This window comes from Oryctolagus cuniculus, chromosome 14 (assembly GCF_964237555.1).
Source record: "Oryctolagus cuniculus chromosome 14, mOryCun1.1, whole genome shotgun sequence".
NCBI lineage: Eukaryota > Metazoa > Chordata > Mammalia > Lagomorpha > Leporidae > Oryctolagus > Oryctolagus cuniculus.
The window spans coordinates 124,312-142,883 of record NC_091445.1 but is presented as its reverse complement, the minus strand read 5'-3'; the positions used below and the strand labels follow the sequence as shown (position 1 = coordinate 142,883).

The window sequence follows — 18,572 nt, the reverse complement described above, 5'->3', positions numbered from 1 at the left end:
CTAGTCACAATTACCAAATGCAGCCACACTAAAACTTCTCCATTCGTGGCACTGTTCTTTCAAAACGTGACATTTTCAAACTGGGAACGGATGAAGAATCGAATTCCACATGGCGGCCGTGTGGTAGCGACCTGTTAGAACGCATCCTGTGTGGTCTCCAGGCAGCCGGCTCGCTGCCAAGGAGACACACGACGCATGCTCCTTGTTTCGTAAGGGCGGGGCGCAGAGGCTTCTGGGAAATGTAGTCTCACCTTCCCAGACGTCACCAGCACAGTGCCCTGCAAGGCCCTTTCCCGAGTTCCTTCTGCGCATGTGCTGCCCCGCCCACTGTCGCCATCTTTTTTCCGGAAATCCAGATGTTGTGGCTGCCCTTATCACTTCTGCAGGCTGAGGTGTTGACTTTTGCGTCCCTGAAGGTTGGTGTGAGGGCGAAAGGGGAACGCTGGGCCTCGGGGCGCCTGGGGAGCGGACGGCTGTGCCCACGTGACAGGCGCGGACACGTCGTGGGCCTCGAGCGCTGGAGCCGGGCCTGCCTGAGGGGCTTTACCGTGGAATCCTCCGCGGGTGCTGGACCTCGGTGATGGCCTTGCCCTGCCGGGAGGCCGGATGTGTGCCTCCGGGTGTACAGAGCTGGCTGCAGGCCTCGTGCGGCTGGGCAGTGTGCGGCGCGAGTCCGCGTTCTGCCTCTGAGATGAGCGGTGGTTACGTCTGCGGGGTCCGTGCTGTCTGCAGCGAGTGCGGCCGCTGTCCTGCCTCGCTGCCGTCCGGTGTGAGTTTACAGAGGCGCACAGCGCCAGTGAGCTGTGCAGGGGAGGTGCGGGTGCCGGGCGATCGCCTGGCCCTTGGAATGGGTAGTTACTAAGCCGAGTGAAGGAGGGCCCCGGTGGCTGGCAGTGCACCTGCAGGAATACCCTCTCCGCGGTGCTTCGCAGCAAAGCTCAAGATTCCAGGACGGGTGAAGATCCTGGCTTTGCATGGCCCAAGCAGTTGTGGATCGTGCTGGCCGGAGTGAACACGCTGTGCCTGATGCTACCTTGCCTCATCCGCCAGCTGTCAGAGACGGGGCGGTGTTGGCGGATTTGGACCAACTTTGAGAAGGGAGAGTGAGTGGGTCGAGAAGGAATAGACAGGGCCGGGAGGTGTTTCTTAGGGGATCCCGAGCTGTGTCCTGCGGTGCAGGGATGGCCTGCCTAACACTCCCCGCATTTCATTCCCCCTCACTGTTGTCGGAATTGGAGTGCTCTCAAACCTCGAGTGTCCCCGCACCTGGCATGCAGAGACTTGCTGATGTCCCCTCTGCCCTACAGCCCTTCCTGGGTGCTCAGGAAGGGGTGGCCAGGGTCTTTCCGCCTGGTGAGAAAGATGAAACAGTGAGTTGATCAGTGTCGCGTGTTTTGTGGATGTCATGCATCCTGACTCTGACTAGCGTTCTCTATTTTTCTTTAATAAATTTGAAATTCATGTTTGTGTTTGAGATCAGTTTCAGAAGCTGCGGTCAATTTAGAACAAATGTTGTTTTAGAAGTCTTTTCCGTGAACTCTCCCAGTGTCTGGTTTTCCCAAACGCTGTCTATTGATTGTGTGAGCCCAAAAGGTTTATAACTCAAATTTTGCCTCACAATGTCACTAATCCATTCTTGACAATCATAAATAGTACAATAGCATAATGTGAGCCTATTTTCCATTATTTCAGATGAGAAAATTAGGCTGAATCATACTTTTACTGCTAATTAGTTTCTTAAAATATAAGTAAACAAAATACAATGGCTACATACATGTAAAAATTTAAAACATAGTCTTATCATCTCCAGACAGTCTTCGTGTCTGATTCACATGGCCACTCTTAGTGCCAGCAGCCTTGCTGACTCCATCTGGTTATTTTGCATACTTAGGAAAACTGCATGAGCTCATGAATTGTATTGATGGTATTTGTTATATACCTCAGTTCTTTCTCCCCTCCCTGGTGTTTATCGGCATATGTAACACATCAACAAACACTAGGTTAGAAAACAATCTCTATTTGTAATGCTGAGTCAACACTTTGAGGTGAGCCCCGTGGAACAGTTCCTGTGCTGGTGTTACCAGGAACTATAGAATGACGGTTTATCATCTGCTCTCTTGGCTGGTCCCTTGTAATGGCTTTACTCATATGAATAGTAGTATGTGCAGTGTTTTGGCTAGGCCCTGTGTCTCCAACAGGAAAGCTACATGCTTATTCACAAAATAGCTGTTCCAAGAAGGCAAACTCTAGTAGACATAGACTTTTTTTTTTTAAAGATTTATTTATTTATTTGAAAGACAGAGTTACACAGAGAGAGGAGAGGCAGAGAGAGAGAGGGAGAGAGAGAGATCTTCATCTGCTGGTTCACTCTCCAATTGGCCGAAACAGGGCGGAGGTGTGCCCATCTGAAGCCAGGAGCCAGGAGCTTCCTCTGGGTCTCCCACGCGGGTGCAGGGGTCCAAGGACTTGGGCCATCTTCTACTGCTTTCCCAGGCCATAGCAGAGAGCTGAGTCAGAAGTGGAACTGCCGGGTCTTGAACCAGCGCCCCTAGGGGATGCTGGCGCTTCAGGCCAGGGCAGTAACCCGCTGCAGCACAGCGCCGGCCCCAGTTAGACATATACTTTTCAAAACTGTGTATCACCTTTACTGGTGTCCATTGACTAAAACAAGTGAAATGGCATTGTGGGGAAGGACTGTGGCATTGATATAGAGAGCTGTGTCATTTGGAACCATTACTGTGAAAGTATACCACAACAAATATATATTATGTACATTTTCCATATACAATTTTGGGCCAAAAATATGGGTTATTTTTCTCTGAAATTTAATAGAAACACTAATATGGAGTCCTGTGTGATATGTCTATATTGGTAGAAAAATAACAGCACCCAAGTATTTTTCTATAATGGAAATATTAGTGACAACGTAATATTTCTTCCTTTGTTGTACTGTACTATATTTATTTATTTATTTATTTTGACAGGCAGAGTTAGACAGTGAGAGAGACAGAGAGAAAGGTCTTCCTTCTGTTGGTTCACTCCCAAATGGCCGCCATGGCCGGTGCGCTGTGTCGATCTGCAGCTAGGAGCCAGGTGCTTCCTCCTGGTCTCCCATGCAGGTGCAGGGCCCAAGCACTTGGGCCATCCTCCACTACCTTCCCGGGCCACAGCAGAGAGCTGGACCGGAAGAGGAGCAACTGGGACAGAATCTGGCACCCCAACCGGGACTAGAACCCGGGATTCCGTCACTGCAGGCGGAGGATTAGCCTAGTGAGCTGCGGTGCCGGCCTGTACTGTAACTGATTTAAGCAACCATCTTTAAAAATGATTTCTTAGTGATAGCGTTAATTTTTTTTTTTTTTTTTGACAGGCAGAGTGGACAGTGAGAGAGAGAGAGACAGAGAGAAAGGTCTTCCTTTGCTGTTGGTTCACCCTCCAATGGCCGCCGCGGCCGGCGCGCTGCGGCTGGCGCACCGCGCTGATCTGATGCCAGGAGCCAGGAGCCAGGTGCTTTTCCTGGTCTGCCATGGGGTGCAGGGCCCAAGCACCTGGGCCATCCTCCACTGCACTCCCTGGCCACAGCAGAGAGCTGGTCTGGAAGAGGGGCAACTGGGACAGAATCCAGCGCCCCGACTGGGACTAGAACCCGGTGTGCCGACGCTGCTAGGCGGAGGATTAGCCTAGTGAGCCGCGGCGCCGGCCCGATAGCGTTAATTTTATAACATCAGTAGCAAATAATTATTTTCATTAACCTAATACTACCTTGTATTTAATATCTACTGATTAATAGAATTGAGGGTGAATTTTCAATGAGGCATCTCCTGCTCTTTTTCACATGTAATGCTGAGTCAACACTTTGAGATGAGCCCCGTGGAACAGTTCCTGTGCTGGTGTTACCAGGAACTATAGAATGACGGTTTATCATCTGCTCTCTATTTTTAATTATATTATTTTTCTCACAAAGAAGCTTTTGTTTTTGGGTTTTATCCCACCTAATGCATCATTTTCTGTTGGTTTCTATCATGATCTTGCTTTGCACTGTGGAATCTAGAGGTGATTCAGACCATTTCTCTCACTATGTCCTCCTTTCACCCTCTCTTGCAGCTGTAATTCCAGAGTCCTCTACATGTTTCCACGAACAAAGAAAATGAATACATCTCCAGTAAGTTAGTTTATTGCTCAGCTTGTTTTACAATGGGTATGCACTAATGAAAATGGGAAAGTAAAACTAAATAAAATTAAGCATCAGAGAAATATACATTAACAAGCTAAAGTTGCTGTGGTTATGCGACTTTAGAGCTGTCTAAGTAGAGTATAAAGTATAAGTATACTTATATTGTATAAGTAGAGTATAAGCTATATAAGTAGAGTATCTCTGGTCTTTCTGATACCATAGCAAAAAGATTTAGTCATTACATGTTTTAAAGCAGCTCTAAGAGGAGAACATGTGTAATTCTCATAGGATATGAAGTCTGGATCTGTATTTGTTACATAGGTAATGTAGTGGACAGTGTTTTAATTTGTGCTAACACATGACTAAGTTAATGAAGTTTTTTGGAATTGCTAAAATAGTGTGATCTCAGACAGCTTTGGGAAAAAGCTGTGCTTGATTCACCTATAGAACCAGGAATGTGTGGAGGGTAGAATAGACTTTCGATCTTTAAATGGCTCTCCATATATTTCTCTCAGTCGTTCTATATGCAGTTGGTACCAAGGATTTCCCAATTGTATTTTCAGGCAGGTGTTTCCATTGCTTGTTTACACTTTAATCTAGCTGTTGTAGTCTTAGATCAGTTCTTCAGAAGTTTACCAGTAACCTAAATTATAGTCACATCTAAATACTATTCTAATAGAATCTTCTGCCATATTTGCAACTGCTGTCCATGATGTTCTCTTTCAGACTCTTCTCTGTTGGTTTCTGTCATGGCCTGCTTGATGGTGCCTTCTTTTTTTCCCGGAATTCTTGTACTTTCTTCTCCTTGATGTAGCTTATCCAGGTGTGCCATTTATCTCACTCAGCAGTTCTCCATGACTGATTTGGCCTGCCATGGTCTGACATTCCCAACTTTTCTCTCTGACTTGCACACCTTCCTCATCGTTTGGATCATATTTCAACTCCCAGTTCGGCGCTTCTTTGTTGCTTTCCAAAAGATACCTCAGATCCAGAAATCCAATGTGAAAACTACATACTTCATTTTCTCCTTCTATGTGGTATTACTATGAGCGAGCCTTGACCCATGCCACCAAATGGGTGTTTTTCCTGGACTCTCCCCACCCGTAGGTTTATTTGGTGTCAGATCCTGCTTGCTTTTTTTTTTTTTTTAAGTTTTTAAATGTTTATTCTAATGCCTACTGGAATGTGTATAAAGGAGGGACTGTTGGTGCTAAAAAAATATGATATTTTTTCATTTTTACATGGATGTAGAAGCTCTTTATGTAACTAGGTGGATGTTATTAGCTCATGATGTGATTTCTTTCTTTCCTTTTTTTTTTTAAAGAAAAAGATTTATTATTTTTTTGAGAGGCAGAGTCACAGAAAAGCAGAGGCAGAAAGAGAGAGAGAGAGAATTTCTTTCCCTCTGGAGCTGAACAAGCAGCCAGTAGGTATAGTGACAGCCTTAGGAGTCAGTGTGAGAAAGCATTCAGGAGTTAGTGGGGTGCATGTGAACAGAAGCAGAAAGATAAAGAAGATAGGAAGCATAGGTGTTAATGATTTGTAACTTTTGCTCTATATATGTGTATATATATATGATTTTATCTATAGTTTGTACTAATACAAAATTACAACTTGTCATGTTTTGATGCTGTTTGAAAGATTGCATTTTATTATATCAGCTAATAACTTAACAGTGAATAAGGAGAAAGATGTATGCATTATTCATAGCTATGTTTATGGGCTTAGAGCTGCGATTAACAGTTGATTAAAAACAAACTTTTTGGCCGGCGCCGCAGCTCACTAGGCTAATCCTCCGCCTTGCGGTGCCGGCACACCGGGTTCTAGTCCCGGTCGGGGCACCGGATTCTGTCCCGGTTGCCCCTCTTCCAGGCCAGCTCTCTGCTGTGGCCAGGGAGTGCAGTGGAGGATGGCCCAAGTGCTTGGGCCCTGCACCCCATGGGAGACCAGGAGAAGCACCTGGCTCCTGCCATCGGATCAGTGTGGTGCGCTAGCTGCAGTGCGGTGTGCTAGCCGCAGTGCGCCGGCCGCGGCGGCCATTGGAGGGTGAACCAATGGCAAAGGAAGACCTTTCTCTCTGTCTCTCTCTCTCACTGTCCACTCTGCCTGTCAAAAAAAACAAAACAAAACAAAAACAAACAAACAAAAAAACTTGTGACAAAATATATATAACCTAAAATTTGACACTTTAATCATTTTAAAATGGCAGTTCAGTGCCTTTAAGTATAGTCACATTACTTTGGAATCTTCACCACCATCCATGTACTCCATGTACAGAAATTACTGTATTTTCCCCAGATGAAACTTTGCATGCACCAAACACTTAGTCCCTATATCCCTTTACCACATACCCTGGCAATCGCTAGTCTATTTTCTTCCTCCCTCCCTCCATCCCTCCTCCCTCCCTCCCTCCCTCCCTCCCTCCCTTCCTCCCTTCATCTGTTTGAAAGGCAGAGTTACAGAGAGAAGTAGAGACAGAGAGAGACAGATCTTCCATCAGTTGGTTCACTCCCCAAATGGCTGCAACGGCTGGAGCTGGGCCAGTCCGAAGCCAGGGCCAAGAGCTCTTTCTGGGTCTCCCACATGGGTACAGAGGTCCAAGGACTTGGGCCATCTTCTACTGCTTTCCCAGGCAATAGCAGATAGCTGGATCGCAAGTGGAGCAGCCGGGACTCAAACTGGTGTCCATGTGGGATGCTGGCACTGCAGGTGACAGCTCTACCCACTATACCACAGTGCTGGCCCCAGCACTAATCTATTTTCTATCTCTGTAAATTTACCAACTTTTAGACCCTCATATGAGTGGAATAATACAATATTTGTCCTCTTGTTAACTGGCTTATTATGTGTAGGATAAAGTTCATTGTATTGTAGCGTTTTTCAAAATTTCCTTTTTAAAGCTCATTAGTGTTCTGTTGTATGTTATGGTTTAAATATGGTCTGTTCTCTCTGAAACTCATGTTGGACTTTAATTCCCACTGTGAGGTATTAAGAGGGTGAAAACTCAATCTAAATGCAGTGATTAGAGGTGGAGCCTTTGGGAGGCAATCAGGATCCTACAGGGTTGTGAGGATGGAACTAAAGGAGACATGGGCGCGCTCCCAGTCTCTTCCTGTGGGATGCCCTGTGCTGCCCCTCCCCAACCTTTTGACTAGAATTTCAGCCAAAATAAACTTCTTTCTTTATAACTTGCCTAGTTGTGGTGTTGTGTTGTTAGAAACACAAAACAGACTAATAACATATGTATATACCACCTTGTATTTATTCCTTCAGCCTTCCATGAAAGCCTGAATTGCTTCCACTTGTTGGGTGTTGTGAATAATGCTGCTATGAACCTCTTTTCCTTTTGTGTGTATACACAAGAATAGAATTGTGTAGTTCTTTCAGGTCTCCATGCCATTTTCCATATTGGTTTCACAATTTTACATTCATACCAGGAGTTTATTAGAGTTTTAATTTCTCTACATCCTTTCCAACATTTGTTATTCTTTTTTGTAATGGACATTGCAATAAGTGTAAAGTGATATTTCATTATGGTTTTCATTTGCATTTCTCCAGTGGTTACTGACATTGAGCTTCTTTGCATGTGTTTATCAGCCATTTGCATATCTTCTTTGAAGAAAAGGCTGTTTAATCTTTTGCTCATTTTTCTTTGATTTTGACTTCCCTTTTGAGTTATAGAGTTTTCTTATATACCATATTCTGGATATTAATCTCCGATTAGAGAATTTGCAAAAGTTTTCTCCATTCTATAGGTTGCCTTTTCATTCCTGATAGTTTCTTTTGATGACCAGAAATTTTAATTTTATCTTTTTTCTTTTGTTTTTTGTTCAATATCAATGTCATGGAAAATAATTCATGCCAACCACAATGTCTTGAAGTTTTTTCTTAACATTTTAAATTCACAATTATAGCTTGATATCATAACATAAAATATGAAATGACTATTATTTAGAAACTGATATTCAATCACAGTTTCAGTATGTTTCCAATTAAGGTACTGTGTTTACCCCAATGAGGTCCTTTTTTTTTTTTTTTTTTAAAGATTTACTTATTTATTTAAGAGGCAGAGTTACAGACAGAGGGAGAGGAAAAGAGAGAGTTCTTTCATCCGCTGGTTCACTCCCCAAATGGCTGCAATGGCCAGAGCTGGGCAGATCCAAAGCCAGGAGCTTCTTCTGGTTCTCTGACGTGGTGATAGGGTCCCAAGCACTTGGACCATCTTCCACTGCTTTCCCAGGCCATAAGAGAGAGTGGATTGGAAAAGGAGCAGCTGGGACTCGAACCAGCGCCCATATGGGATGCCAGTGTAACAGGTGGAGGCTTAGCCTGCTATATCACAGGGTCAGCCCCGAGGTTTGCAGTGTTCTGAATTTGCTGTGTTCTGTTAGCTAAGCAGGTTGCTGAGGCCAGTCCACATTCAAGGGGAATCAGTTTCTGCCTCAAAGGTAGGATCAAGAAAAAAATTCTGGCCACCTTTAATCTACAGATGTCGATGTTATGATGTATTTTTTTAACATACATTCTGATTTGCCTTATGGTTTTTTTTTTTTTCTTTCACTCATTTAGTTTTTAAATATTTGAGACTCTTCTGGATTTCTTTTTTCTTGTGACTTCTATAATTCCATTGAGATCACAGAACATACTTTAAGAGTTCAATCTTGAGAGTTGTTTTATGGCTCACCATGTGTTTCATCTTGGTGGGTATTCCGCGTGGTACTCTCTAAATATGAGTGAATATATTGCCATTATGTGTTCCAACTGATTTTTTTAAAAGATTTTTTTTTTTTTTTTAAATTGAAAGGCAGAGTTACAGAGAGGCAGAGGCAGAGAGAAAGAGAGGTCTTCCATCCACTAGTTCACTTGCCGAATGGCTACAATGGCTGGAGCTGGGCTGATCTGAAGCCAAGAGCTGGAAGCTTCTTCCAGGTCTCCCACATGGGTACAGGGGCCCAAGGACTTGGGCCATCCTGTTCTGCCTTCCCAGGGCATTAGCAGGAAGCTGGATCAGAAGTGGAGCAGTGAAGACTCAAACCGGCATTGCAAGTGGTGGCTTTACCTGCTACGCCACAGCACCAGCCCCCCTAATTGACTCTTTCATCTAGTTCCATCAGTTACTAAAAAAGATGTTAATTGTCTGATTTTATTATGAGTTTTTTTAGTTTCCCACTTGATTCTATGGGTTTGATTTCATATTTCAAGTTTAAAGTCATTGTACATTTATCAGTATTTTATCATCCTGATGTACAGCTCTATTATTATGAAATCTCTGTGATAATACATTTTATGTTACAGTACACTACTAAGATACCCACTTACTTTTATGATCAGTGTTTCCATCTTGTATCTTTTTCTGTCCCTTTACTTTTAGTCTTTGTGTATTGTATTTTACATATTGCACTTATTTATATAATATTGAAGTATCTAGATTTTATAAGCAAGTCTGCCATTTTATACCTTAATTACTAGTTCATTTATACTTAATTATTATTTTTTAAACATTTATTTATTTATCTGAGAGGCAGAGTTACAGAGAGAGAGAGGTCTTTTACCCATGGTTCACCCCCCATATGGCCACAATGGCCAGAGCTGGGCAGATCCTAAGCCAGGAGCTTCTTATGGATCTCTGACATGGGTGGCAGGGGCCCAAGCACTTGGGCCATCTTCTGCTGCTTTCCTAAGTCCTTAGTAGAGAGCTGGATTGGAAGAGGAGCAGCTGGGACATGACCTAGTGCCCATATGGGATGCTGGTGCTACATGTGGAGGCTTAACATATGCCACAGCACTGGCCCCTTAAATTAATTTTTTTTTATTTGACAGAGTTAGTGAGAGAGAGAGAGAGGGAAAGACAGAGAGAAAGGTCTTCCTTCCATTGGTTCACCCCTCAAATGGCCACTACAGCTGTAGCTACGCTGATCCGAAGCTAGGAGCCAGGTGCTTCCTCCTGGTCTCCCATGCGGGTGCAGGGGCCCAAGCACCTGGGCCATCCTCCACTGCCTTCCCGGGCCACAGCAGAGAGCTGGACTGGAAGAGGAGCAACTGGGACTAGAACCCGGTGCCCATGTGGGATGCCGGTGCCGCAAGCAGAGGATTAACCAAGTGAGCCACGGCGCCGGTCCCAAATTAATTGTTAATATGATTAAGATGTGTTTTGACATTTTATACTCATTTTCTATTTTTCTCATCTGTTCTCTGTTTTTCTTGGGCTACCTTCTTTTTGGTTAATCAAAATTTATTTATTTGAGAGAATGCTTCCATCCACTATTTTTTTTAACATATATATTTAAATGTCCTCTAATATTTATTTTATTCATTTATTTTTAAAAGATTTTATTTTATTTATTTGAAAGAGTTAGAGAGAGACAGAGAGAAAGGTCTTCCATCCTCTGGTTCACTCCCCATATGGCCGCAATGGCCAGAGCTGCGCCGATCTGAAGCCAGGAGCCAAGAGCTTCTTCTGGGTCTCCCATGTGGGTGCAGGGGTCCAAGCACTTGGGCCATCTTCCACTGCTTTCCCAGAGAGCTGGATAAGAAGAGGAGCAGCCGGGACTAGAACTGGTGCCCATATGGGACGCTGGTGCCTCAAGCCAGGGCTTTAACTCGCTGTGCCACAGCGCCGGCCTCTTCCATCCACTGTCACTCTCCATATGTCCACGATGGCTAGGATAGGGCTGGTGCCGAGGCTAAGAGCCAGGAACGCAGTTCAGATCTGCCACGTGGGTGGCAGGAACCCACTAACTGGAGTTATCACTGCTGCCTCCCAGACTCTCCATTAGCAGTAAACGGGAGTCAGGAGACAGAGCTGGGAATTGTACTCAGGCACTCCAATGTGAGATACGAGAATCCTAACTTCTGGGCTAAATGCCTACTACAGATCAAATATTTTAATATTCCATTTTGGTATCAACCTTTTAGTTCTGAGTTATAGACTGAATTGTATTCTCTCCCAGTATTCATGTGGATACTCCAAAGCTCAAGCGACTATATTTGGAGATGGGACCTTCAGACAGATAATTAGGGTTAATTGATGTCCTGTTGGTGATCTCTGCACCATGTGGACTGGTGTATTTGTGAGAGAGGCACCAGACGGGAGCACACACAGAAATGGCCATATGAGGACATGGTTAGAAGTTGACCATCTTTAAACCAAAGAGAAAGTCCTCACAAGCAATCAACTCTGCAGGCAGCTTGAACTTGGACCCTAGAACTGTGAAAAAAATAAATTTTCATTGTTTAAACTTCCTAGGCTGTGGCACTTTGTTATGACAGCCATGGACAACATGCACACTATTTTGTTTTATCACTGATATCACTATATGCATTAATTTTTTATTAATTACTCTAAGGACTTATAATATGCATCTTTTAATTTTTTATTTTTTTAAAGATTTATTTTATTTATTTGAAAGACAGAGTTACAGAGTGAGGTAGAGACAGAGTCTTCTCTCCGCTGGTTCACTCCCCAAATGGCCACAACAGCCGGAACTGCACTGATCTGAAGCCAGGAGCCAGGTGCTTCTTCCAGGTCTCCCACACAGGTGCAGGGGCCCAGAGACTTGGGCCATCCTACACTGCCATCCCAGGCCATAGCTGAGAGCTGAATCAGAAGAGGAGCAGCGGGGACTAGAACTGGTGCCCATATGGGATGCCGGTGCCTCAGGCCAGTCCTTTAACCCGCTGTGCCACAGTGCCGGCCCCTACAATATGAATCTTTATCACAGTATACTTGGAGTAGTATTGCTTTGCTTCACATAAAATATAGGGACTTCACATAAAATAGGGACCTTGCAATAGAATAGTTACATTTGTGGCCTCTATCATTTGTACTGTTGTTTTTGTACATATTTTTGTGTATTGGATCAATATGTGAGTGTTTCACGTGTTGTGATAATTTTTCTTTAAATAGTATTTTTTTTCAAAGAAGTTAAGACAATGAAAAGGCTCTGGTTCTGTACAGGTACCCACACATGTTTTAGCATTTTTAGTGGCCTTTCCTGTCCTTGCAGATCACTGCCTGGCATCATTTTGTTTCAGACTGGAGAACTTTATTGAGTATTCTTACAGTGTAGGTCTGTGGATGATCAATTATGTCACTTTTCTTGTCTGAAAATGTCTTTATTTCACCTCATTTTTTTAGAATAGTTCCACTGGATATAGAATCATGGATTCTATATCACTTTCTGCACTTTCAGGATGTCTCCATTGTGTGATGAGAAGTCAGCCATCACTCATGTATGGTTGTACCCCAGTATTCTGTGTGTTTTTTTCTGTCACTGCTGTCAAAGTCTTTATCTTTGGGTTTCTTCAGTTTGTGATTTGCCTAGAGTAGCTTTTCTTTGAATCTATCCTTATAGAAAGGGTCATTGAGGCCGGCGCCGAGGCTCAGTAGGCTAATCCTCCGCCTTGTGGCGCCGGCACACCAGGTTCTAGTCCCAGTCGGGGCGCTGGATTCTGTCCCAGTTGCCCCTCTTCCAGGCCAGCTCTCTGCTGTGGTCAGGGAGTGCAGTGGAGGATGGCCCAAGTCCTTGGGCCCTGCACCCCATGGGAGACCACGAGAAGCACCCGGCTCCTGGCTTCGGATCAGCGTGGTGCGCCGGCCACAGCGCGCCGGCCATGGCGGCCATTGGAGGGTGAAACAACAGCAAAAGGAAGACCTTTCTGTCTCTCTCTCTCACTGTCCACTCTGCCTGTCCAAAAAAAAAAAAAAAAGAAAAGAAAAGAAAGAAAGGGTCATTGAACATTTTGATTGCTTTCTTAAAATTTGGGAATAAAATATTATTTATTATTCTGACTACACATTTTGTGCTCCATCTCGTCTTTATTTTCCTTCTGTAACTACACTTGTATATATGAGGATAACTTCTGAATGCTCATGTGCAGGGGTTACTCACCACTTGGAACATTTGTGTCCCTTATTGAAGTGCCTAGATTTAAGTCCCGGCTCTATTCTCCATTCTCGCGATTGGCTAATGTGCACCCTGAGGCAGCAGGCGATGGCTCAAATTGCTGGGTCCCTGCCACGCATGTAGGAGATGCAGGTTGAGTTCCTAGCTGCTGTCTTCAGCTGGCCCAGCCCTGGCTATTGCAAGCATTTGGGGAATGAACCAGGGAATGGGGGCTCTCCCTCTGTTTTCTCTGTCTTTGTCTCTTTATCTTTCAAATAAATTTTTAAAAGTTTATGGAAAGGGCTGGCGTTTTGGTGTGTGGGTAAAGCTGTCACCTGTGATGCTGGTATCTCATATGGGTGCTGGTTTGTGTCTGGGATGCTCCACTTCTGATCCAGCTCCCTGCTAGTGACCTGGGAAAAGTGGTGGAAGGTGGCCTGAGTGTTTGGGCACCTGCCACCTATGTGGGAGACCTGGATGAAGTCCCTTAGTTCCTGGCTGCTTCAGTCTGGCCCAGCTCTGGCCATCTGGGGAGTGAACTGGAAGAGATCTCTGTCTCTTCCTCCATGTCTGTAATTCTGCCTCCCAAATCAATCAATTTTTAAAAAGTTTATGGAAAATATGGTTAAAAGATAAGTTTATTTTGGTGCAAAATAATTTTGAAATTCATGCATATAAGAGTCTTCATAAAAGACCTTGGAAAATAAGTGTTTTGGAAGCCATGTGGAGGCAGCATTGTGGCCCAGCAGGTTAAGCAGCTCCCTGTGACACTAGCATCTCATATCAGTGCTGGTTCAAGTTAGCTGTTCCTCTTATGATCCACCTTCCTGTTAATGGGCCTGGGAAAACAGAAGATGGCCCAAATGCTTGTGCCTCTGCCATCTACATGGGAAACCCATATGGAGTTCCAGACTCTTGGTTTTGGACTGGCTCAGCTCTGGCCATTGTGGCCACGAGGGGAGTGGACCAGAGGAGAGAAGATGAGTATCTATTTCTGTTTCTCCCTCTCTCTATATTAGTCTGCCTTTCAGTCTTTTGCAGATCTTTTACATAAGATAGAAAAAAAAAAGCTATGTGTAGATTTCAAAATTTTTTCCCAAATAAGCTTCCATTTCTTCCAGAGTTTCTGAAGTACTCTCATATATGAGATTACTTTCTAAATTTCTCTACCAGTTTCTGAGCTTGTGCTCATTTTTTTTTTTCTGTCTCATAGAGATGAGAAAATATCTGTTGTTTTTTTGCTTAGTCTGTTTTGTGTTGCTGTAACAAATTTTAAATATTTTACACCAAAGTAAATTTCTCTTAATTGCATTCTTCTGTAACTTTTTGGTGTACCCTTGAAGGTAACCTTAAATAATGCTATTTTAAGTATGTGGCTATTGGATAGCATAGATGGCCATCCTTGTACTACTTGTCAGTGTTGTCGGTGGTGTTTCTTTCGTTTTCCTGATTGATTTACCACTTATTCCAAACAGAAATGTTTCTTTTTGACTCATTACTTGTCTGTCATGGGTCAGATTTGCTTTTGTTCCTTCCTCCTCTCTCAAAGTTCCAGACGGAGGGTCTTGGTCTTCTATAATATTGTTGGTCCTTGTAGCAGAGAGAGAACTTGGTGGCTTATGCTTGGCTCTTACACTTGTCACTTTCACTCACATGTCATTGGTCAAACAAGGCAGATGAGGACCACCAATCAGTTTATGTGAGTTATGTTGCAAGGGTACGTTTAATTATTCCGCAGAGAAAGACACTAATGCAATGGATGAATTGGGTCCTCCCAGATTTTAGATAGTTGAGCCAAGTCTTAAGCCCAAGTGTGACTTTAGAAATAGGACTATTAAGAGGTAATTACCGTTAAATGAAGTCATGATGATAGGGCCATAATCTGATAGGATTTGAGGCCTTAGAAGAAGCGGGAGAGAGATCCACCCTATGAGGATACATCAGGAAGGCTCCTGTCTGTAAGCTAGGAAGAGAGACCTCATCAGGAACTGAATCTACTGGTATGTTGATTTTGGACTGTGCTGTGATAATCAAAATATCTGTTGTTTAAGCCACCCAGTGCATGGTATTTGTGTTGGCAGCCCAAGATGATGAAAACATGTAAGGACACTGATTTGGGGTGAAGGGAAATATAATCCATCATATACTGTCTATTCTTGCAGCTTTATTTATTTATTTTTTTTGATTTATTTGACAGATAGAGTGAGACAGTGAGAGAGAGAGACAGAGAGAAAGGTCTTCCTTCCATTGGTTTACCCCCTACATGGCCGCCATGGCCGGAGCTACGCTGATCTGAAGCCAGGAGCCAGGTACTTCCTGGTCTTTGATGCGAGTGCAGGCGCCCAGGCACTTGGGCCATCCTCCACTGCCTTCCCCGGGCCACAGCAGAGAGCTGGACTGGAAGGCCTGGCGCCCATATGGGATGTTGGCGCTGCAGGCTGAGGATTAACCAAGTGAGCCATGGCCCCTGCAGCTTTAATTTTTCACATGAATGTTGAATTAGCTTGTCTCCATATATGAGTAAATTGTTTCCATTAGGTTGTTAAATCAGTTTACTGACTTAAGGAGAATTGACATGTTTGTGATGCAGAATCTTGTCCATGAATATATTCTTCTTTTTTTGGACTCACATATTTCCCTTCTATCATATAAGTACAGTTGTGTACTTTGTTGTTGTTACATATATTGCTAGATATTTCACTTTCTTGTTTTTGTTACTGTATTAATGTTGGATTTGTATGATGACTTTATGTGTTATATTTTTATGTTAATTTATTGCATCATGGTGTTTGGAGTAGTTTTTAGGAGATTTACTTTTGTAGGTATAAATTGTATGCAGATTAGTTATTTTCAATTGTTTATTTTCCTTTGAATTGATTAACACATCTTGTCTGGTGCTAAATAATTACATTAATGAAGTATCGTTAGCTTTCAGTGTTTCCCCTTTAACTACAGTGCTGATTCTTGGGCTAAGAGATACACAATATATATATGGCCTCCAATGGCCGCCGCAGCCGGTGCGCTGCAGCCAGTGCACCGTGCTGCCAATGGCAGGAGCCAGGTACTTATCCTGGTCTCCCATGGGGTGCAGGGCCCAAGGACTTGGACCTTCCTCCACTGCACTCCCTGGCCACAGCAGAGAGCTGGCCTGGAAGAGGGGCAACTGGGACAGAATTCGGCACCCCGACCGAGACTAGAACCGGGTGTGCCGGCACCGCAAGGCGGAGGATTAGCCTAGTGAGCCGTGGCACCGGCACCACATTTTATGTTAAGGAAGAGTGCCCTGAGCCTCTTTTATTAAGGCTCTTCATTACAAATGGGACATTTTAAAATATACTTTTCTCAGTATCTATGTGGGTGGTTATGAATTTGATAAAATACATGAGTGTAGTTTAAAAAGTTTGTGAAAAATGAAATTAAAATCTAAGTTTATTTTGGAGCAAAAAGTTTTTCAAATCATATATATTCATGTTAATGATTTCTTAAGATTGAGATGTTCTTTATTCCTGAAATAAACCTTAAAATTTTCTTCTTTGCTGTCTTGTTCTATGAATATTTCCCTTTTTCTTTTAGTGAATGTCAGTGTATCCTCAGATTATATACTTGTTCATTTTCTTCTTTCTATACTCAGCTTCTCTTTTAGCCATTACTCTTAAGGCTTCAGGCATCACTGAAATTCTGCTTCCCAAATATTTATCTTCATCTTAGATTTTTCTCTTGAGCTCTGTATCATATCTCTAGTTGGCAGTTGAACACCCCCCCCCCCCCCCCCATATTTCACTACAGAAACTTCAAGCACAGTATGTCCAGGATCATTCTTACATCTTTCCACCATATTTTTGTTCTTTTTCCTGATTTCAGTCCTAGTATCTACCTAACTACTCAGACAGACATCGTGAAACTAAACTCTACTTTTCATTATCTGCGTAGCAATTACTGTTGAATCTTCTTCCTTTCCCTTTTTATGATGATGATTCTGTATTCTTACTGCTCTGTGTGCTGATGATAACTGGTCGTGTCTCACAATGATTTCTCCCACCTCTAAGTGTTCCTTAGGTCCTTCTGGGGAATGACTTTCAAAATGCAAGTTTGATCTAGTAACTTACCGCTTTTTATTGGCCCTTCCTTTATATCCTGGGCTTAGCAAGTGCATAATCACTTTCATGTGAAGAGTAGCAATTCTTTTGGATGCTAAGGGAAATATGAAGATGATTATGAACATGTTTTATAAATAATTAAAAACAGGTCCATAAAAGTTTTATTGTTGAAATTAAGTCGAGTGTTTAAATATAGAATAACTCAGTTATCAGTTGTTGAGCCCTTTTACTGCCTTTACCTCTCATCACATCCCAGGAACACTCGCCTAGACAATGTGCTATTTTCAGTTTCATTCGCTTGGTGTGTATTCATTGTGCTTTTACCAGTACCTGGTTTCTGTTGATTCTTTAAAGATTTATTTATTTATTTGAGAGGTAGTTGCAGACAGAGGGAGAGATAGAAAGAAAGGTCTTCCATCTGCTGGTTCACTCCCGAAATGGCCACAATGGCCTGAGCTGGGGTGATCCAAAGCCAGGAGCTTTTTCAGGTCTCCCATGCAGTTACAAGGGCCTAAGACCTGGGCCATCTTCTACTGCTATCCCAGGCAATAGCGGAGAGTGGGATTGGAAGAGGAGCAGCCAGAACATAAACCGGTGCCCCTGTGGGATGCCAACACTGCAGACGGAGGCTTAGCCTACCATGCCACAGCACTGGCCTCTTCTGTTGCTTCTTATTCATGAGAACACATTCCTATAGAAGATTTCATCATCATTGGTTTTTTCAGTGAAGTGCAATCTTATAATTCAAAGCAGTCTATTTTATCTGCTTCTTTGTTACGCTGCCCTACACTGAACAGGCACCTCAGTTTATCTGCTGTGTTATTTCAGGTATGTGTTTATACTTTCATCTTCAGACTAGCCTGTGAGCTGCTTTCAGAATCAAAATTTTATTCATCTTTATCTTGCTAGGAATAAGAACCTTTCCAGGTATATAAAGGAAACTTCATGGTACTATTTTTGGAAAGTACAAGTTAATAATACAGGTGCAATATGTTTTTACTGTGATTTTCTTTCTGTTGCCATATAGAATAAAAAGTGAGCTGCATCGTATGTAAGACATATATATGTGACACTCAGAAGAATAAACTCTCAGTCTTCCTGTTTTGTGATCGAGAGCTGATATGTTGAGGAGAAATATGCTGTTGCAGGTGTTGGTGTCATTTGAGGACTTGGCTGTGGATTTTACCTGGGAGGAGTGGCAGGACCTGGACAGTGCTCAGAGGACCCTGTATAGGGATGTGATGCTGGAGACCTACAGCAGCCTGCTGTCCTTGGGTGAGCAAAACTCCCCAGTAACTCCCAAGTGGAACCTTTCCTTTGAGAAATACATGAACTTTATATATGGTTTAATGCTATCTAGGTGTAGGATTCCAGTCTGAAGAATGTGACAATAAACACTAGCAAAAAGTTCAAATT

The 18,572-nt window shown here is 43.2% G+C and overlaps 1 protein-coding gene and 1 long non-coding RNA gene across 10 annotated transcripts in view; one reads left to right on the top strand and one right to left on the bottom strand.

Moving 5' to 3' along the window:
* Positions 1-434, bottom strand: part of LOC103345839 (uncharacterized) — a 35,347-nt gene extending 34,913 nt beyond the window's left edge. For all 3 annotated transcript variants that reach the window (XR_011381828.1, XR_007916398.2, XR_007916397.2), the window contains exon 1: positions 15-434. This is a non-coding gene — a long non-coding RNA (uncharacterized lncRNA). The remainder of the gene's footprint in view (positions 1-14) is intronic.
* The window catches only part of LOC100358570 (zinc finger protein 717), a 21,841-nt gene continuing 3,526 nt past the window's right edge, over positions 258-18,572 (top strand). For 2 of the 7 annotated variants that reach the window (XM_051838697.2, XM_017339038.3), the window contains exons 1-3: positions 261-416; positions 4,105-4,162; positions 18,305-18,431. In XM_051838697.2, the coding sequence (XP_051694657.1) occupies positions 4,127-4,162; positions 18,305-18,431 (163 nt within the window). In that variant the 5' untranslated portion in view covers positions 261-416; positions 4,105-4,126. Of the gene's footprint in view, positions 417-639; positions 770-4,104; positions 4,163-18,183; positions 18,432-18,572 lie in introns of those variants that run through there. The other 5 variants (XM_070056286.1, XM_070056288.1, XM_070056285.1 and 2 more) reach the window with 5 other exon arrangements.